The sequence below is a fragment of the Rissa tridactyla genome, chromosome 4, assembly GCF_028500815.1.
Source record: "Rissa tridactyla isolate bRisTri1 chromosome 4, bRisTri1.patW.cur.20221130, whole genome shotgun sequence".
In the NCBI taxonomy this organism is placed as follows: Eukaryota; Metazoa; Chordata; class Aves; order Charadriiformes; family Laridae; genus Rissa; species Rissa tridactyla.
Genome location: NC_071469.1, coordinates 1,663,150 through 1,683,436, shown reverse-complemented (window position 1 = coordinate 1,683,436; position 20,287 = coordinate 1,663,150). Strand labels below are relative to the sequence as shown.

Here is a 20,287-nt window from a genome sequence, read left to right as displayed (position 1 = left end):
ATTTTGGACACCAGGAGACAATCTTCTTGGGGACCTGTCTGAAAGATCAACTGGACGTCCTTTTGGGTCTGAATTTCCCCCATTTTGTCCTGCTTCTCCAGACTTTACTCTGATATGCCTGATTCTCTAAACCAGCAGTCCTTCTGTTTGTGGTTCATCCTAGAGACTGCTTAGACTATTGCTAGAAAGTTCTCAAAAAAAGAAAAAGGCAGTTTTATATCCTCTATAGCAATCATCACGTGTGATGTTTTTAGAGAGATCTGTAGTGCTGCCCTTTTTCTTGATGTCACTGGTGCTTCTTTAACTAAGGTTTTATAGAAACGGTTCTTGTGGGCTTTGTTCCCTGTGCTGTTTGCTGTGTGACTCACTGCTGTAGGAAAAAACTTGCACTTTGACAATAAAGTAGTGAAGAAAACTGCGGTTGGTGTTTCTAAACCATAACCATGTAAAGGTGTAACACAGGTCATGAGAGGCAAGACAGCAGTCTGAGCGCCACAGTTTTTCCCCTCTGCTTCGCTGCCTGTATTCCTCTGAAGTCTTGTTTTGATCCTGCTAGTTCCAGGGCAGCGTGACGGAATACGAGTGCTCGCCGGAGGAGTTTTGGCAGCTGCAGGTGGAATTCTGGTCCAAGTTCTATGCCTGCTGCCTTCAGTACCAAGAAGCTCTCTCACGGCCGCTGGCCCTGCACTTGAACCCCTACACAAGTATGGTGTGCCTGCTGAAGAAGGTGAGGCTTGCGCAGAGGTGGCTCTTTGGCCGCTGCGGCCAACTGAAGGTGTGAGGTGTGGATTTGGGGAGCTGAAAAGAAGGGCTTTCTCCTCTCCTTTTCTCCTAGGGCTCCCTGTCTTTTCTCGTGCCCTGCTCCTTGGTGGACCATCTCTATCTCCTCTCTAATGAGCACCTCCTGACTGAGGACGACGCTGCCATCTTTGATGGTAAGTGAGAGATACAGAGCTCTTTCATTGCTGGGGGCTGAAATGCTGCGTGTCAGGGAAGCTCTAGGCAGAGGGATGTGGGAGTTTCCGTAGAGGCCTCTTGAAGTGCTTCTGACTCCATGATTATCTACATGGAGGCAGTTTTCTTATTTTGGCATTTGTAGAGAGTTTTACTTTGTGAAGCCTGCCATCCTGCTCAGACCAGGAATTAGAAAATGGTGTTAAGGCTGCAAATCTGCCCTGACTCATTTCAAATGACTTAAAAAGGAAGAATCTTAGATTTCAGGCTGCTCGGTGACAAGGACCTGCATTGGTGGATCCTACGCCCTTGCGGCCTTACAAACTACCTGTGTAGGCTGCAGTTAACTGGTGCCTTCTTCGTGCTCCCTCTCTGTGGGACAGATCTGCCAGGTTGGAGCTCGCTAACATGCTGGCAGGTCCCCAGTGCTGGTGGGGAGAGCGGGATGCAGCACCTCGTGTGGGTGATGCCCCCCCCGCCCCATACGATATCTGCTTAACATTATCTCAGCTGGGTGCTTGCTCAGCTTTGCCGTCCCCGTCGAGAGCTGTAAGACTCTGACTCAGAGCAAGCAGTTCTTTTCCATAAAATTCCCCCATTTCTTTGTCTTGCTGGTGGAGTAAACAACTCCCTTCAAAGATATTACAGAAGAGAAGGAAACTTGTGATCCTCCGAGCACCCTGGGCACAGCTGCCCAGTTCTGCAAACTTAATTTTTAATGAAATGTTATTGTATAAATGTTTTTTGTGTAAGCTGTGTAGAGGGACTGTTCTATTCTTTTATCCGGGAAGTAAATTCCAGCGCGCGCAAAAGTTGTCGTTAGTATTGTCGCCACAGTGCCCTCTATGCTTTGCTGGCCGTGGAATGACGTTTCAGAAGAAAAAGGCAGCGGAAAATGTTACCTAAGCTCCACTTTCATGCTCGAGTGATTTTTATATTTTTGTAAAAAAGAATCATCATCCGTTTGGTTGAGCTATTTCTGGCTCTGAGGGAAGGAAAGCTGGAGGCCTGGGCTGGGTTTGGGAGGCTCGCAGTGCCTGCCCTGTCTGTTTCAAACTTCTCAAAATATGTGACTTAATTTAAAAAAAAAAAAAAAAAACAACGCCTACGTGAAGGATTGGATTGCAAAGCAGTGATTTGAATTCTCAGTAGTGAGTTTTCAGATCACCTCTAAGAATGTGAAAACGCTCCCAGCGGTGAGAGGTAGTGCCGCAAATCGGGAGCCGCTGTAACGCGAGCGGGTTCTGCTTGGCAGAGCTGAGCTACCTGAGCCGTTTGCTCTGGGGTTTTTCTTTTTGCTCTTCCACTGCGCTAATTACTTCCTCTCAACCTATGGCTGGAGAAAAATCCCTTGGAGGGAATTTCATTGTTTTTTTTGATACCTCAGTATTTTTTTATTTTCCAAATGATAAAGCCCAAATCTTTCCCTTGCCGACTCCCAAGTTTTAATTCGGCCTTGTAGTTAGCAGGGAACGGTCAGTCTGGCATGCGGGACTGAGACCAATCTGCTGCTCGTGGTTTGCTGGCGGGAGCTGAACTAACTGGTTTTTGAATGGTCCTCCCACCTTTGCTTTGAAATCTCTTGCAAATATACAGTTAGATTCTTTCATTGCAGATATGGAGATGTCTCGTGATGTTGTCTGTCTTGTCCAGTGCCTTCGACTGATCGGAGAATCAATTTCCATGGAAATGGCATTCATAATGGAAATGGCTTGCTCCCGCCTCCAGCCTCCAGAAAAGGCTGCAGAGCAGATCCTGGAGGACTTGATAGCTAATGACACGTAAGGAGATGGTTTTAAGGAGCTGTTTTTGCAGCAGCCCCCCTGCCGGGAGCAGGGATTGCCTGGAGCCATCCTCAATTTGCATCAAAGCGCTTTTGGGGTGTTCAGGCTCTCCCTGTACTGCAGGAGGCTTTTCCAGGTCCCCTCAGAGATGGGGAGTGTGGGTATTGGTGACATTAGCAGGGTCTTCTCTCCAGAACCCCCCTTTCTGTTGCCTGGGCCCCTCCAGAAAAGAAATGTTGATGATTTTCATGTGAGATAGGGAGCAGAAAAGAAACAAATTCTGGTAGGTGATCATTGCAGTGTGGAAAGCAAGTGCCGGCAGACACAAGATAGAGGTCAGAGCTTTGGTCAAGCCATGTGGTTACTGTGTTATCCTCCTGAAATCATTCCCTCATGGAATGCCAGCTATCTGACTGTTATTTCCTGGTAGCCTGGGGGAGTGGAATAAATAGACCAGTCCCTGCAGGCGCTGTAATAAAACTCCAAGCCAGAAGAGGATTCCCATCAAGAATGGCCAGGCTGATCAGATACGCTCCCTTCCATGGAGGATCAGTAAGGGAGGAAAGGGAGCCCTCTTGAGTTTAAACCTCATGTTGCTGATTACTGTTGTTATCTCTTTCGCTTTTGCAGGGAAAATGTGATGGAGGAGATACACAGCAAACTGCAGGAGATCAGAAACCCTATCCATGCCATCGGAGTGCTCATCCGAGAAATGGATTACGAGACAGATGCAGATATGGAACGAGGTGAAGGCTCTAGAGCCGTGCGTTTGGGCTGGGAAAGTGGCGGCTCAGCAAGTGTTCTCGTCCGTCTCGTTCCTCCCCTTATCTCGGTCATTTTATCTTTCAGCTCATCATCTAAATATGCGCCTGAACCTCACCCAGCTGTACGGCAGTGGCACTGCTGTCAGTGTGGTTTGCTGGGGGGTATGTAAGATTGCCACGATCCGTTTCCTGATCTGTCGGGACCTGTTGATCCTCCAACAGCTGTTGCTGCGGCTTGGAGATTCTGTGAGTAGAGCCCTTAAAGACACTGCTGTGCTCTTTGAACTTTTGGATCTGGGGCTGTGCCGGTGCCAGACTCTGAGCTCTGTCTCTTCCCACAAAACACTGGAGGCTGTTTGAACTAGCCCCGGGCTTGGGCAAGCCCTGTTCTCTCCTCCAGCCGCTTTTGTCATCCTAAGCAAATCAGCGGCGCGCTGCGTTCACACCCTAACTCCCTCTTTCCATGCTGAGCATCCAGGCAACAGGAAGCAAAACTCTCTTTGTGGGAGGAGGGCATCGTTTCCAGCCTCCCGTCTGAAACAACGCTGCCTGAGCACGTACAGTTCTCCCTCCCATCTCTTCCCCGTCCCTCCCACACCACACGATTGCAGCTTTGTTCTCCGGCAGCGCAGCACCTCTGTGTCAGGGCAATGGTGTTTACCAGAGCCTGTGGTTTCAGCCTCCGGGAGGCTGCTCCAGCCAGTGCAAACAGCCACCGCGATGGCAGCTGTGTTTGTGCTCGTGGGGTGGGGTGGCCTGGGTCCATCCTGTTGGCCATGTGGCTGCACTGAGGGATGGTGCTGATGGTTTGGGTGGACGCAGGGATGCGGAACAAGTCCCCAGACAAGGGGAGCCTTGTTTAAACCAATATTATTTACTTAGAAACATCACTGCAGTAGTTTCTTGGTTGAAAAGAAATACCCTTTTTCCTGGTTAAGGTTGGCCTGGGGGCACTTAAAGCACGTTGCAAGGTGCCCTTCTGGAGCCAGGCGCTCTCAAGGCGTGTGACCTGCTGCTCGCTTGATGAGGAACTGCTGCTTTGCCACCTTGACGTGCTTGTGTCCTTCACAAGTGTGAATTGCTTTTCCTCCTGCGTCACCTACCTGTGCCGCTCTTGGCTGGAGCACACAGGCACGCGATGCCTGGGCAGCAGGGCTGGCCCTACCACGGTCTCGGCAGCAGAGCCGTGATTTCATGCTCAGTGACAAAAAGCACCTTTCTGCTGGCCCTGGCATCAGCAGGTGCTGGTGTTTGAAGGCTAGAGAAGCACTCGGTGTGCACATAGCTTTGTTAAACTTTCCCCATGGGGTCTGGGCCACCAGAATAGTTAACTCGTCCCTTGGCCCTGAGGGGACACTGTAACTTCTGCCTGGGTTACTCTGGTTCGTGCAAGAGTCCTGCTGGTCCCCTGGGTGGGCTGAGTTACCTGCTGGGCTATTGAACACCTTGGCATTAGTAAGAGGGACGAGCTGAGCCCAATACAAACCTCACTGCTTGCCCTTGTCCTGCCATTGCTCTGGGTTTGGCCTCTCGGTGAGCCGACCTCTGTGGTTTGCTCGCAGATGGTTTTGGGAGGGGGACAGCTCTTCCAGTCTCAGGAGGACCTGCTGCACCGCACCTCTCCCCTGCTGCTCTCCTACTACCTGATCCGTTGGGCAAGCCAGTGCCTGGCGTCGGACGTCCCTGTCGACACGCTGTAAGTTTCTACCCTGCCCATTCTGTCTTGGAACGATTGTAGGTTCCTGCTGAATCCACCTGAAATGCCCTTCCTGGTATGAAAAGCTGGTGGTTGCTGTGGGAGTATCGCTCGAGGAGTCAGGTTGTGCTGGGGAGGGTTAGGTTTTGTTTTTTTGGTTTTTTTTTTCCTTCCATGTTTTGAGCTGACTCTTTGCCTTGTGCTAATTCTGCTGTGTGAGGTCTCGCTGTTCTGAGCACTGTTGCCTTTTTCGGCAGTAGGAGTCATTTGAGTCGAACAATGAGCGCAATTAAAGCAGGAGGCGTTTTGTTGTCTCTTCACTGACGGCTTTTTCTTCTCTAGGGAATCTAATCTGCAGCATCTCTCTGTGTTGGAGTTAGCAGACACCACTGCTCTAACACCCCATAAACTAGGTAAGATGTTCACAGTTCATCGCTTTCTGTTATTTATACCCCTGGCACGCCGCGGCTCTGCCACCCAAGGGAAATCCTTCACGCAGTGAGCTAACAGAGTGCGTGGTTGAATGCCCCTGCTTTATGTGGAGATGTTTGTCAGGCTGTCCACCAAAAAACAGCAACAACAAAAGTATGTCATAGCGTTGGACTCAGACCAGAGACGTGGAGCTCATTCTCAGCCTGAGGAAGATGGAAAGGCCTTGCTCAGCCAAACGTTATTAATTCTGACCCCGGCAATATCAGCCAAGCTCCCCTCTGGCTCCCAGTGGCTGTAGTGGGTGAGAGCAGGTCTGTCCCGCTCGCTAACCTTCATCCCACAGGGAGCAGGAACAGCAGCTCAGGGAAGTGAGAGAATGTAAAAATACTTCCCCAAAACACGCTTGTGCTTCCAAGGCTTTTTGCAATTCAGATGCGAGTGTTGCTCACAGGCAGTACCTCAGGGGGGAAATAGCAGCTGATAATTCGTTCACATTTTTAAGTCTTGCTGCAAAGACCTACGTTTTGGGTTACGGTTTTGGGGGAGAAATCCTAGTGGGGGAGAACATAAAGCAACTTTAATTAGGAGGCTGCGTACCTTGAAGTGGTTACGGAGGGAGGCGGTGAGCGGGGTAGGGGAGAAAATGCACAGGTAGGAGCCTGCTGTAACTAGTCTGCGTGGTGCTTCGAGGCTGAGACGCTTCAGAGGGAGCTGAGAAAATCAGTGACGATCAGGCAGCGGCACCACGCGTGAGGGGCTGTGAGCTGGGGAAGAATTTCCTCCGCTTGCTGACAGGCCTGGGGCATCTGTGCTCTTTGTAAAAGCAGGCTGCGATCTTTGGAGCCCGAACTCTCCCTGAATGAGAGTCCTCGGTTCAGGAGGCAGTTGCCTGCATGTAAATGTCAGCGCCTGAAAGCGAAATTGAAAACATCCTTTGTGTATGCCAGTGTCGTGGGTTAGTTCTTGGCCTCGCTCATGAGGAAAGTCCTGTTTGGCCGCTGTGCTTCAGGGGAAAATATGTGAAACGTAGGGGAGATAGAAAGGAGGTGGCAGCCTGGGGAAGAGGCGTTGAGAACAGTTAGCTAATGGGAGACTGGACTGCTCAGGGGGCTGGAATGAGGGAGGCATTTCAACAGAGCCAGATAGCCAAATCAGCACTCCCTCCCTCAGCCCTGCCCTGCAAAACACTCGGTCGTGCTGGAAAGCTGCAGGTGGGTTGTGAATAGCACAACTCGAGAGAGCATGCAGTCCTTTTTTTATTTTTTTTTTTTTTGTTATAATTGGGTTGCGGTTAATAAACATTGCAGAGTGTGTCTCTTTGATCTCCTGCTACTCCCTCTGACTTAGGCAGACAGGAAGAGAAATCCAAAACCAACAAGTTTGGAGTATTGAGTGTGCCTATTGTTTTGCTCTGCCTTAATCTGTGATGTTTGGGCTGATGAGCACAGCACGGTGCGGAGAGCCTGGGACGTCTGCTGCGGCCCTTCTTCTCAGTGTTTCTTTAACTTGTATTTTCAGTATCCGGCCCTCAAACGATTGTGGAGCTATTCTTTCAGGAAGTGGCCAGAAAGCACATCATATCTCGGCTCTTCTTGCAACCGAACGCCTCTTTGGCTGAAACAAGTTTGAACTGGCCCCATCTCATTACCACAATAGTCGCTGACTTTCTGCCGCTTCTGTATCCTTGGCTGTAAACCCGCCGCAGGGTGCTGGCTCTCACCGGGCTGTAACCGAGGGAGGTTTCTCTACGGCATATGGCAATGCTGGAGCCCTTGGGTGAATCGTGCGTATCGTGTCCCGGTCCTGAGGCCGGGAGCATCCGTGGGTGTGTGGGAGGAGGGTTGGGGAGCAGAGGGGTGAAGGTGGTAGGCTGCAGAGTTGGCTCTAAGTTGGTCATCTCTGCCCCTGAGCCTCACACAGTTCCAAAATCAATGTTTCCCACCCCCAAATTTCAAAGACGGGTCTCCTGAACAAGTGACTGTTGTTAGTGTTAATGGGATTTGCGGGCATTTTGAGATTTGACAGAATCCACCCCGTTTAGGTGCACAATAAAGGATTTGAGTTTTTTGACTTAAAGCCCCTGAGCTCTAGCAACTTGACTTGGCGAGGTGCGATGCTGGGAGATGTGGAAGGGTAACAAGATTTGGGCAGTTGTGGATTAGATGTACTAATGGTTTTGTTCTAATATGGACAAATCTTATTACAGAATAATGACTTGTATAAAGAGCAGCTTAATCTTCTCTCCTTTCCCCCCGACAAACTGAGCGCGAGAGCCATGCTGACTTCCAGACTAGTTCTTCGAACTCTCCGGACTGGATTGTCCTCTTTTCCTTAACCTGTGCTCAGATGGCCCAGCAATCCCGGCTTCCTCTTCCCGGAATGCCTGATGGGGAGCTGTCAGTACACCCAGCTGCAGGTGAGTGCTTCGCGCCATCTCATCATGGGAGCTGAAAGGGGAAGAAGAGCAGGACTGAGTACAATAATTCTCTTCTCACGCTTTGGTTTCTTTTGGTAGCAGCTCTGCGCTTTGGCCGATGCAGAGGTGTAACGCAACGCGAGCTCCGTGCACAGCTGCCCTACCTCTGCTTAGGAAAAGCTCCCCAAAATATCGTCTTTCCAGTTGCTGGAGTTCCTTCTGCCTTCCTCTAATTGCTGCTCTCTGAGCTTACACGTGAGCTAATCTTCGCAAGCGCTCTGCTCCCATGTCTCCCTTCTGGAGATGATGGGCTGGAAGTTTGTCCTGCAGATGGAATGGACTGAAAGGGATGATTCTTTTGGAAAATTGTTAGAAATCTCTCATAACTATCGCAGTGTCAGCACAGTGAACGAATTAGAAAGCAGCAAATATCTTCCTTCTTCTTCTCGTTCCCTGTAGCGTCCACCTCTGCTAAGAGAAGGGCTTTTTGCTAGTTATCTCCTACCTAGAAAATGCCACAGAGAGTTTGTTGGGGAATGATTTAAGATGGTCATTTCCTCTTTCATCTGTTTTCAAGAAAATCCAGGCATAAGCGCTCAGGATTCTTATATGCCCTTTTCGTGGAGGAGTTCAGCCTCCCAGGGCTTGTCTGACAGCGTGATGCTGTGCGCAAGAAACGTCTTTGCGGAGCTTGTTTAAATATCACAGCAAGGCCGTAATGCAATAGTTTGTTAGCTGCTGATGTACCCGTAGCCTTTTCTGCGGTACCGTTGCAAACAGATAGCCTGTGGGACCAGGGGTTCAGAAAGCTGTCTTCAACCCAGCAATAGAAGTTTCAGAAGGGCTCGTCTATTTCTTAAATGTCCTTGCTAACAAAAAAATGGTGTAAGAAACAGCCGTTGTCTTTCCATCCCCAGCTGTGCCCCCAACATCTTGGTAACGGGGCGAGTGAACTCCTTTTTTTCAGGTGTCTCCATAGAATGCGATATTTTCGACCGGCTGTATTTCTCCACCGGCTCTTCCCGTGCTCTTCAGGGCCTTGGTAGTTGTAGCTGCTTGCGCTCCAGTTCTGAACCGCACGGTTTCTTGTCTGCAGAGCCATGTGACGCGTTTCATTCCCTGGCTCATGGCAGTCCTTCAGGCGTGCAGGGCTAGGCAGGCTGTTATTAGTGAGATGTTTTTTCCTGCGCTTAGCAGAACCTTTTATTCTCACAGTCCCTTACACCTGGGGGCTGAATTGCTTTCTTTTATGTTCATGTTGCTGCTGAGAAGAATGTCAAATCTGCAGAGCTTTTGAGCCAGGAAATGCCAGGACGGTTTGGGCAGCAGCGTTCTTCCTCCTGGCATATGTGCACTCTCGTGGCGCGAGCGTGCTTTGAATTTCCTTGCATTGCTTTCGCTTGGCTTGTCCCGCCTGAGGAGATGGGAGAGACTTTTATCTCCGCAGGAGCGGGCTCTTCCTCCTCCCTGCCACCTTCTGTTACACTCGCTGATCCCAGTCGGTCACGTAAACTTGGATTAAGTGCGATGCGTTGACCTCGAGGCGCTAACACCAGATTTGCTGGGAGCGTGAGCAGGGTGACCCAAATAGGGGTGGAGATACAGGAAGCACCCTGCGAGTAGCGGACGGGCGCAGAGAAGGTCTAGTGACCAAAGCACTGGCCTGGGATGAGGGCCAAACCTCTCCGTGTTGCTTATTCTGTGCGACAAGCTGTCGAGCAAGCCTGGAGTGGGATTTAGCTGTTGTAGCTGCCTAATCTGAGCGGTGAATCCAGGCTCAGAGGATGCATTGCCACGTGGCTGTTGGTGGACCCGTGGCTGGGGTAGGTGAGGCACATTTATGCGCTGGTGGTTTATGCACACACAAAGATGCAGGTCAGCCAGTGAGACCTTGGCTTTACCGCCGCGTCCTGGCTTCCCTGTTCCCTGCTGAGTCCCAGGGACGTCTCTACTTCTTCAAGTACGAAGAGCGTACGCTGCTCTCCCAGGCACGAGGGATGCCAACTTTTGAGTTTCTGTCGTGCCTCCTAGTTGCTTCTTGATAGGTGATGACACTTTGCAGCCCTTATATTATCCTGACAGCAGGCACGGTGCCAGGCTGTGTCGTATCGCCCTGGCTGGCGTCCGTGTTGTGTCTTTATTTGCGGTGTGTCCTTGGTGCCATCAGCACTCCACCCCACGCCTGTCGGTGTGTTGCTGTAATCCGTGGCCTTCCTTGGCTGCTCTCCCTCTCCTGCCCTGCTGTGCAGTTACTGCTCTTCTAACACCTCCTTTGCCTGTTCTCCTGCTGCCTTCACACATGCAGGCTCCCGTTCAGGCTCCGTGCACATCAGAGTAATGTTTCCTGTGCAGTTCCCACCAGCGGGATTGCAGTGGTTGTAAAGAGCGCTGTGTCTGATTTTTGGGGCTATTGGGTGCTGTTTCTGAGGTGCTTTGCACAGACACTGGGGTATTTATAGCAGGTTGTTTCCCGGGAGAACATGGGGGGTGTCTCCCCATCTGTGCACCGGCTTTGGGGCTGGGGAAACCAGCCCTTGAGCTGGAAGAGTGGGATTTGTGTGAGCACTGCAGCTAAAGGGGCCACCAACACAGTGCTTTGGTGTTAGAGGCTGAACTCTTAGAATCATGGAATCATGGAATGGTTTGGGTTGGAAGGGACCTTAGAGATCATCCAGTGCCACCCCCTGCCCTGGGCAGGGACACCTCCCACCAGCCCAGGTTGCTCCAAGCCCTGTCCAACCTGGCCTTGAACCCCTCCAGGGATGGGGCAGCCACAGCTCCTCTGGGCAACCTGGGCCAGGGGCTCACCGCCCTCACAGCAAAGAATTTCTTCACAATATCTCATCTCAATCTCCCCTCTTTCAGTTTAAAACCATTACCCCTCGTCCTATCATTACACTCCCCAATAAAGGGTCCCTCCCCATCCTTCCTGTAGGCCCCCTGTCAGGTACTGGAAGGCTGCTGTGGGGTCTTCTCAGAGCCTTCTCTTCTCCAGGCTGAACCCCCGCAACTATCTCAGCCTGTCCTCACAGCAGAGGTGCTCCAGCCCTCTGATCATTTTCATGGCTCTCTGCTGGACCTGCTCCAACAGTTCCATGTCCTTCCTGTGCTGAGGACTCTAGAGCTGGACACAGGACTCCAGGTGGGGTCTCCCCAGAGCGGAGCAGAGGGGCAGAATCCCTCCCCTTGCCCTGCTGGCCATGCTTCTTTTCATGCAGCCCAGGATGCGGTTTGCTTTCTGGGCTGCAAGGGCACGTTTCCTGCTCATGTTGAGCTTCTCGTCCACCAGCACCCACAAGTTCTCCTCAGGGCTGCTCTCAAGCCATCTTCCTCTGATACTGGGTGCCTGCAGGTGACGAGCGAGTGCTGACCTGACTCAAAACTCCTCTTCCTCCTTTCCTGTAGGAATACATTCGCCTGCTGCAGCCCTGGTGCCATGTGAACATGGGCTCCTGTTCCTTCATGATGGGCCGGTGCTACCTTGTCATGGGTGAAGGGCACAAGGTAAGGCCCTCAACTCCCTCTGTGGTCTGGGGCCTTTTTTCTTGCGAGGGTGGAAGTGCGGAGGTAGGGCCAGCCAAGTCCAAGTCAGGAAACTTCCATCTGGAGCTCTGCCTCCTTTGGGCAAAGAATGGGATTGAAGGAGGACAGTGGGATCTGCTCCTGGGGAAGTTCTCGTTAGCTTGGGGCCAGCAGGTCTCGTATGCTGGAGCTGGAATGGGCAGCACTGTCCCCTCACTGGTATGGCAGGCTTGGAGGGCACACACAAGCTGCTTTCTGTTCTGCTTCTAGGCTTTGGACTCTTTCTGCCGAGCTGCGTCCGAGGTGGGAAGAGAAGAGTTCTTGGACAGGCTGATCCAACCTGAGGAGGGTGAGATGGTCTCCACTCCACGCCTGCAGTACTACAACAAGGTACGGCTGAGCCAGCCCAGTGTGCACCAGCCTGACCCAGTGAATCGGCACTGAGTTGTTCCACGCGGGCACTGCTTGGAGAGAGAATTCCTGCTTGGTCCTTGGCTTTTGGGGAAATGACTTGAGACTCAGAAAACATACTTTTTTGGGAGGTGAAATCTTAGTATAGTCTGTTTACTTTCCTTTGAGGGGTGATGACAGGGTGACTCCAGTGTGAAAGCTAGGTACTTTCCACCTATTAGCTTCTGAATAGTAGAGGACTTTTGTTATCCAGCAGAAAAAGGCAGGGTGAGATCCAGCCGCTGGAGGCAGCAGCCAGACGTGTCCAGGCTAGATGCAAGGTGCTGCTTAAGGGGAAGGTTATTAAGCTTTGAGGCAAATTAAAGTTAATGTCTTTAAATTGAGATAGGATCTTCCTTCTTGCATAATACTGTAATTCAGACAGGCTGTGAGCTTGGACCCAGGCTCGTTGTAAGGGATTCCCTGATTTTAAAATCCAAAAACACAATTCTCAGGTGCCCTTGGAGAGGGAACGTCTCTCTCTGCATGTGTGCTTGGGGACAGAATCATCTACTTCTCTGTTGCAGGGGTTTACCGTGACCATCAGCACTCAAATGTTTGAGAAAACTCACATGTGCAGAGATTAATCCTCCAGAAAAGCCCTAGCCTGGGCCCGTTGCACTGGGATTTGTTTTAGACCTCGGTGACTTTCCAAAATCTTTCCTTTTTCAGTCTAATCGCTTAGAAACATTGGCAAAATCTTTTGACTGCTCTTATGGTTAGCAGGGACAGGAGTACCTCTTAAAAAAGGCAAACCAAAACAAAAACCAAACCCTTGCCAACCTGACCTGTTTTTTGGTACTGCTGCAGCCAGTGCTAGAGTGTTGTCTTCTCCAGGTTCTGCGCTTGTTGGACATGGTGGGTTTACCGGAGCTGGTCATCCAGTTGGCTACCCTGGCTATCATGGAATCGGCTGATGACTGGAGAAGCCAGGTACGGATCACTCTTTCCGCATCAAGATGTTTCTTCAGGGAGCTTACGTGGGCATTTCTTTTTAGTTGTGTAACTCGAAACATGCTGGTTTGTGCGTTTGGGTGTTTTCAGGCTACTCTGAGGACTTGCATCTTCAAACATCACTTGGATTTAGGACACAACAGTGAAGCATATATAGCCTTAACACAAAACCCAGATCCAAGCAGGTAGGTGACAGTTTTATGCCTTTATTCTCCCTTGTCTCAAAGGTCCATGTGCCAATTCTTCTGTCAAATGGGAAGGAAGATGATGCTTTAGGGTAGGACCTGGCTGCTGTGTTAAGAGGTTCTGTTTTAGCTTGTATAAAGGTGTGTTTAAAAAAGCATATTTAATTTTTGTAAGAACAGCTGGGATCGGCACTATCTCAAAGGGAGAAACGGGGCAGGGGGGAAGCAGATTCAGGGAAGAGCCAAAAGAATGGCTAAAAGATCGCATGTGGCCTTGTATGTTGAAAAGCTTTAGGAGTCCAGTCAGTTTAGTTTAATAAAGAAAAGACTTGGAGTTGAATTTTTGGCTTCAATACCATCTGGGGAGTGAACTGGGTAGAGGAAGCTTCACCCTAGAGATGAGCAGGAATGGCTGGAATGGATGTTCAGAGGAGAAGCAGGAATGTGTTTTAATTGAGGCTGAAGAAAATCTTACCAAATAGAGCTGAGGGGGAATAGACTTCCCTCCTAAGAGACCTTTGCAGAGGATCTCTGCTGTCAGGATCTTTATTTCCAGCACAGGAGAAATCTGAAGAGACTTCTTGGTTGTAAGCCAGGAAAAAAAATGCTACGGAGCTCGTCACAAAGCAGCATGTTCGTGGCTCAAAACCTGCAGCCTGGAGCTGGGTTTGCTCCCGCTCCTCCAGAAGGGTTGTGCTTCTGTCTCCGCAGGCAGCTGGACTGTCTGCGCCAGCTAGTGGTGGTTCTCTGCGAGCGGTCCCAGCTCCAGGACCTGGTGGAGTTCCCCTACGTGAACCTCCTTAACGAGGTAACCGGCCTGCGCTGGGAGGAATGGGAGCGCAACCCCTCCCTTTAAAAAGGGATTGTCGACCCATCTGGGCCTCTTGTGCGCTGCAGGTCGTGGGGATCATCGAATCTCACGCTCGAGCAGTGGACCTGATGACCCACAATTACTACGAGCTGCTCTACGCTTTCCACATCTACCGCCACAACTACCGCAAGGGTAAGGCTCGTTGTAACAGCCTGTCTGCCTGGGATGCCGCTTCCCCAGCGTTGTGGCCTGTCCGGGCTCTGGGCTGACATATTCCCCTTTCTCCCAGCTGGAACAGTGATGTTTGAGTACGGCATGCGCCTGGGCAGGGAGGTGCGGACGCTCCGAGGGCTCCAGAAACAGGGAAACTGTTTCCTCGCTGCTATTAACTGCCTACGGTTGATCCGCCCAGAGTACGCCTGGATAGTGCAGCCGGCTTCGGGAGCTGTGGTAGGAAACCCTGAGCTTTACTACGAAGCCTCTGACCTGAGCTGTCAGCGGGGACACTTAGAGCTGTATGTTTGAAAAGGAGCTTCCAAAATCCTTTCTGATGTGATGAACAGAGATGTTGGCTGCCTTAATCTGCTGCTCTCGTTGTCTTGGCCAGCTTGTGCAGCACTGTCTTGCCCCGCTCAGTGGAGATCATAGAATCATTTAGGTTAGAAAAGACCCTTGGGATCATCGAGTCCAACCATCAACCCCACTCTACAAAGTTCTCCCCTACACCATATCCCCCAACACCACATCTAAACGAGTCTTAAACACATCCAGGGACGGTGACTCCACCACCTCCCTGGGCAGCCTATTCCAGTGTCTGACCACTCTTTCTGGGAAGAATTTTTTCCTAATGTCCAGCCTAAATCTCCCCTGTTGCAGCTTGAACCCATTCCCTCTCGTTCTATCACTAATTACCTGTGAGAAGAGACCAGCCCCAACCTCTCTACAGTGTCCTTTCGAGTGGTTGTAGAGAGTGATGAGGTCTCCCCTCAGCCTCCTCTTCCTCAAACTAAACAGTCCCAGCTCCTTCAATCACTCCTCATCAGATTTATTCTCCGAGCCCTTCACCAACTGCGTTGCCCTCCTCTGCGCTCGCTCTAGCACCTCGAGATCTCTCTCATATTGAGGTGCCCAAAACTGGACACAATACTCCAGGTGTGGCCTCCCCAGTGCTGAGTACAGGGGGACAATCACCTCCCTCCTTCTGCTGGTCACACTATTTCTAATACAAGCCAGGATGGCATTGGCTTTCTTGGCCACCTGGGCACACTGCTGGAGATATCAGTCCTGTCCCTCACCCTTGTGTCCTTGCCCCTTTTTGGAGCGGGGTGGAAGCAGGGCAACTTTTGGGAGGGGGCTGGGGTATATATGTGGGAATATATCACCTCTTGTTGGAGAGAAAATCTTTTGGGGGGAGTCTGAGCAGCCGGAATAGCAGTCCAAAGGAGAATGACTGTGACACGGTTTGTGTTTCCAATCTGTTTGCGGAGAGGTAGTGACCGTGGCCTGATCAGCTAATGCTGTGCCGTGTTTCTGATAGCCAGAGATAAACGTAACCTGAACCGCCAAGTGCTTGGATGGCTTCTCTGATTCAAATCAAGGCTTGAAACAGAGAGCTGGTGTTGGGGCTGTATCGGACCGAGGCAATTTGTCCTTTGAATAACCAGGTGGGCATAAACCCTCTTTCTGCTTTTTCCTGCAAGTACGAACGCCCTGGAGCATCCCCAAAGAGGAGCCACGATGGGGAGTGCACGGCTGTTCCAAGTAAGTGCCTGGTCCTGGTGTTCCCTCTCCCCTGGCCTGGGAGCTCTGCTGCTCCCGTGTGGGCTGGGAGGGGGCTCAGGGCAGCTCCCACCTCCGTCAGATCAATAATTCGGGGGACTGTAAGGTGATTAACTCTCCCAGTATTAGTGTCTCCCAGTCGCAATACGCTGTAACAGCTCCTTTCCCATGGAGCTTCTGTGCACGCTCCTCAGCGGTTTGATCTCTTGTCAGTGCTTTTGCTTTCGGTGGAAATAACTTGTAATTTGAAGAAAAAAGAGCCATTGTGAGGCAATTTCTAGTTGTTCAAGACCTTTGTTGTTTGTGCTCTTGGAAAGCCTGCTGACGTAGCGAGTCTCTGCTGGTGAGGGCTCCACTCTGTGTCTGCCAAGGCACGGGATGGCGGGGTCTGGTGAGACTCGTTAATCCCTCAGCGTTACGGTAGAAAAATTTAAGGTCAGGTATTTTTAAAACAATTATTTCTGAATGAGCTCTTCTGTAGCCTATGCCCCGGCAGTCAGAGCAGCAGCTGTTACCAAACATTAGGGAGCATCTCCAGTAGAGCAGGAACGGGAGGTTTGTAGCAAGGAAGGGGTAGCAAAACCTGACCTCTCCTGTGCTGTCTTCTGTGGCACGACCCCTCTCGGGATGGCAGAGGGTTGTAAATATTCTCCACGATGGCCGAAGAGCCCTTTTTAAGATGCTGAGAGCCCCTTTCGTGTCCATCTGTTACAGCAACTCGCCAAATCGAGATCCTGGAGCTGGAGGATTTGGAGCGGGAGTGCGTGTTGGCCCGGATCCGGCTGACTCTGGTGCAGCACGACCTGTCAACAGCGGCTGTGGCAGGTAAAAAAGGGCTGCGGCGCAGCCGCCTCTCGCTTCCCCTGAGGTTTGTGCTAATTACAGCGCTTTCAGTCATAGCTCGGGTGAGGAAGCAGCAGTTTTATTCCCAGAAACAAAACCAGGAGCTGGCAGGGACCGTTCAGTTCGTCTCCCTCACGTGAAATCTTGCCACCAAGTTCAGCAGCTTTGGAGAGGCAGATCAGGAGAACCGATTTTAAGTTTTCCACCGTTTTTTTGGCTTTGCCAAGCTGTAGCAGTGATCTGCAGCGTGGGATTGAGCTCGTGAGTTGGGACAAAAAAGCATCTTTTTGTCTTGCTGGAAATTGTCCCTAGATGAAGTAGAATTGTAAAGTCCTAGGGGAAAAAAAAACAAAACAAAACGCTTTATGCAAGACTTAAATTTCCTGGAGAATCCTGCTTCACAACAGTGTTAGCTTATCAAAGTTGTTCCTTGGTGGGGAGCAGAAAGCTGCAACTCCCCCACTCTGACCATTTAAAGTATGTTCTGCCGCTGTCTGATATGGATTATGCAGCTCATACACATTTTTCCCCTTTAAGTATCAGGAGAAGACTTCCCAGGACGGGATTGCAGGGGAAGGCTGGGAGAGCTGGTTTGAGGGCAAACAGGAGACGCAGGGAGCTGAGTGCCACGGTTTCATCTCCCCCCGCCCTGGCCTGCGCTGGCAGAGCTGGTGCCTTGTTCGGTTGGATACAGACCTGCTGCGCCGGTGGCAAGGCTGTCCCCTCCCTGCTCACCTGCACAGCGGCAGCATTTGGCTGCGGGACGTGTCCCTCTCTGGCTGCTGCCTGAGCAGGGATGGCTCAGGGGGCTCCCTGCTGCTTTGTGCAGTCCCTCCAGGGACGGATCCTGCGCTCCTGAGATGCTCCCAAGGCCAAGAAAGCCTCAGGCTGTGCGAGGAGAAGGGCTGCTGCAGGGTGTTTGACATCGGGCCGTTAGCACTGTGCTGCTGTCGCGGAATTCCGTGGGGGTAGGGCCCAGTAATCGCTGGGGTGTGACTGGGGGAAGCGCTTACCTGGTCCTCCCTCCCTGTAGGCAACTCTACGCCCGAGGAAACGGTTGCTCTCCTGGTCCGGGCCGGCCTTTTCGACACCGCCATCACCCTGTGCCAAACCTTCAAGCTGCCCTTGACGCCCGTCTTCGAGGGACTCGCTTTCAAGTACGTACGAGCTTTTTCTCCCCGCCCCGGGTGACGCGTGGCAGGTGAGACACGCGCTGCGTGACGCTCGGCGGGGGGTCAGAAGCCAGCGCTGTCCTGAGCTCTCTGCTTGCTGTGGCTGCCAATGCCCTGCCGAGCCTCAGCAGCTGCCAGCTTAGTGGGTTTTGAGGTGGAACTTGCTCTTCACACCTGAAAACGGAAAATAAGGGAGCCTTGCTGAGCAGGTGGGGATAGGGGAGAGATTTTTCCCTGGCATCCGACAGTCGCAGTGATCCTGACCCAGGTACAACCATCATCTGGAGGCCTTTCTGGTGGGCTGGCTCGTGGCACGCTCCTGCTGATGCCTGGCGAGCTGCTTACAGAAGATTTGTTGAAGCTGTTGAGCGTCTCTCAAATGGCAGTTGGCAGAAAGCTTGCTCCTCTGCCTGTTCTCCATCCCGTTTGCTCTCATCCCTCATCTCCAGCCCCAGAATTCCTCTCCGTGCTTCGAGGAGACGCGTTGTGCCTGCAAAGTTGTTCAGGAGCTCTGCCACGACCTGGTCCTGTGGCTAGGCGCACAGAGGACATCTCCTGCCCAAGCTTGGGCGCTAAACCTTGCCAACATCAGAGTCGATTTTAATTCCTCTCTGGCACTTAGAGCAGCTTAGAAATCGCTCAAACAGCCGTCTTTTTCCTGCCAAGCCAGCTGAATTCCTAGCTGTCGCTTGGGAATAGTCCTGCGAGGGGTGGCTTTGCTGCTGGCAGCTGTGACAAGGCAGAAGCTCACAGAATCCCAGACTGGTGGGGGTTGGCAGGGCCCTCTGGAGATCATCCCCTCCAGCCCCCTGCCAGAGCAGGGTCACCCAGAGCAGGTGGCACAGGAACGCCTCCAGGCGGGTTTGAATGTCTCCAGAGACGGAGACTCCCCCACCTCTCTGGGCAGCCTGTGCCAGGGCTCTGCCACCCTCACAGCAAAGAAGTTCCTCCTCGTGTTGAGATGGAACTTCCCATGGTCAAGTTTGTGCCCGTTCCCCCTTGTCCTGTCCCTGGGCACCACTGAGAAGAGTCTGGCCCCATCCTCCTGACACCCACCCGTTCAGTACTTGCGAGAGCCCACCTCTGCGCTGCTGTCCTGCAGGTGCATCAAGCTGCAGCTGGGAGGGGAAGTGGCGCAGGCGGAGGCCTGGGACTGGCTGGCAGCGAACCAGCTCTCCGCACTGGTTACCACCAAGGAGTCCAGGTAGGTCCTCGTCAGGGGTGGGGGGAGAAGAGCGGAGCTGCTTGTCATGTGTGGGTGGTTTCTGGGAGCAAAAGCCTTGTGGGAATCCAGAGGGTCACAGACCCATAAAACCCGCTTAGATCAGATTTGTGGGACTGGGACATGGGGAGAGCCGTCCTGCTTCTTGTCACCACGCTGTCCCCAGCCGGCTGTACGCACCACGCCCCGCTTCCCTGGGCCTCGGATGCACATTTTGAACCCGGGCAGTGGGACAGGTCCCCTGGAGCACACGGTGGCCCCACCGACAGTGGGCAGGGGTTGCTGGCATGGATTCACAGGGGAAATCTTGCCTTGCAGCGCCACAGATGAAGCCTGGCGGCTGCTCTCATCCTATTTGGAGCGTTACCCGTCCCAGAACAGCTTGTACCATCGCTGCGTCATCAACAAGCTCTTGGCGCACGGGATCCCTCTGCCCAACTGGCTCATCAACAGCTACAAGGTGAGAAGAGGGAGAGGGTCACCGCTTGGCGCCCACCGGCCAAAAATCCAGAGCTGCCGCATCACCTCCGCTTCCACGGGCACCTCCTCATTGCAGGCTTCCCCCCCCTTTCCCATTCCCAGCTCCGGGAATTTCAGGCACAGGTGCTTTGTGCCTGTTAGCGAGGCTCAGAGCAGGTTCTTCTTGGCATGGTGGTGGCTCCTGGGCGCTTTCCCTGGGTGTCACCACCCCGCTTTGCTTGCAGAAAGTGGACGCTGCCGAGCTGCTGCGGCTCTATCTGAATTACGACCTGCTGGAGGAGGCCGTGGAACTGGTCCTGGAGTACGTAGACGCTGTGCTGGGCAAAGGGCACCAGTATTTTGGAATCGAGGTGAGCTCACCTACAGTCCAGGATGGGGCAGGGACTGTTCCGTGGGCCAGATCCCCCTCGGGGTTTGGATATCGCGTCCCCCGACTTGCGTGGGGCCAGTAAGACAAGCGGGTGTTGGGATATGGCGGTTGGGGGGGGCTCTTCCTTGCCCTACCTGGGTGGGGGGGGAGCGTTCCCACATCTGACACGAGGGTTCCTCTCCCTTCCAGTTCCCGCTCTCTGCCACGGCCCCCATGGTGTGGCTGCCCTACACCGCCATCGACCAGCTGCTGCAGGCACTGCGGGAGAGCACCGCCAACCATCACAACGGCGTGGTAGGTCCCGCTGCCCGGGGAAAAAGGCTTCCGGGGGCGACAGGGAGCACGCCAAGGTGCCCTGCGCCCGCTCCTGCCCCAGCAGTCGGAGAGTTGGGAATGGGGTGCGGGATGGGATGTGGGAGCCGCTAGTCCCTGACGCCTGCTCTGCCCCTCGCC

General features: G+C 52.5%; 1 protein-coding gene across 2 annotated transcripts in view; it reads left to right on the top strand.

Moving 5' to 3' along the window:
• NUP160 (nucleoporin 160) overlaps positions 1-20,287 on the top strand; it is a 30,692-nt gene that overhangs the window by 9,952 nt on the left and 453 nt on the right. Inside the window, exons 12-34 of one of the 2 annotated variants that reach the window (XM_054201513.1) lie at positions 557-727; positions 836-935; positions 2,570-2,735; positions 3,369-3,484; positions 3,588-3,748; positions 5,065-5,198; positions 5,541-5,611; positions 7,149-7,308; positions 7,977-8,046; positions 11,452-11,550; positions 11,839-11,958; positions 12,856-12,951; positions 13,063-13,157; positions 13,869-13,965; positions 14,055-14,160; positions 14,258-14,418; positions 15,669-15,729; positions 16,462-16,572; positions 17,624-17,747; positions 18,865-18,966; positions 19,303-19,444; positions 19,689-19,814; positions 20,024-20,128. In XM_054201513.1, coding sequence (XP_054057488.1) covers positions 557-727; positions 836-935; positions 2,570-2,735; positions 3,369-3,484; positions 3,588-3,748; positions 5,065-5,198; positions 5,541-5,611; positions 7,149-7,308; positions 7,977-8,046; positions 11,452-11,550; positions 11,839-11,958; positions 12,856-12,951; positions 13,063-13,157; positions 13,869-13,965; positions 14,055-14,160; positions 14,258-14,418; positions 15,669-15,729; positions 16,462-16,572; positions 17,624-17,747; positions 18,865-18,966; positions 19,303-19,444; positions 19,689-19,814; positions 20,024-20,128 — 2,694 coding nt within the window. Of the gene's footprint in view, positions 1-556; positions 728-835; positions 936-2,569; positions 2,736-3,368; positions 3,485-3,587; positions 3,749-5,064; positions 5,199-5,540; positions 5,612-7,148; positions 7,309-7,976; positions 8,047-11,451; positions 11,551-11,838; positions 11,959-12,855; positions 12,952-13,062; positions 13,158-13,868; positions 13,966-14,054; positions 14,161-14,257; positions 14,484-15,668; positions 15,730-16,461; positions 16,573-17,623; positions 17,748-18,864; positions 18,967-19,302; positions 19,445-19,688; positions 19,815-20,023; positions 20,129-20,287 lie in introns of those variants that run through there. The other variant, XM_054201515.1, reaches the window with a different exon arrangement.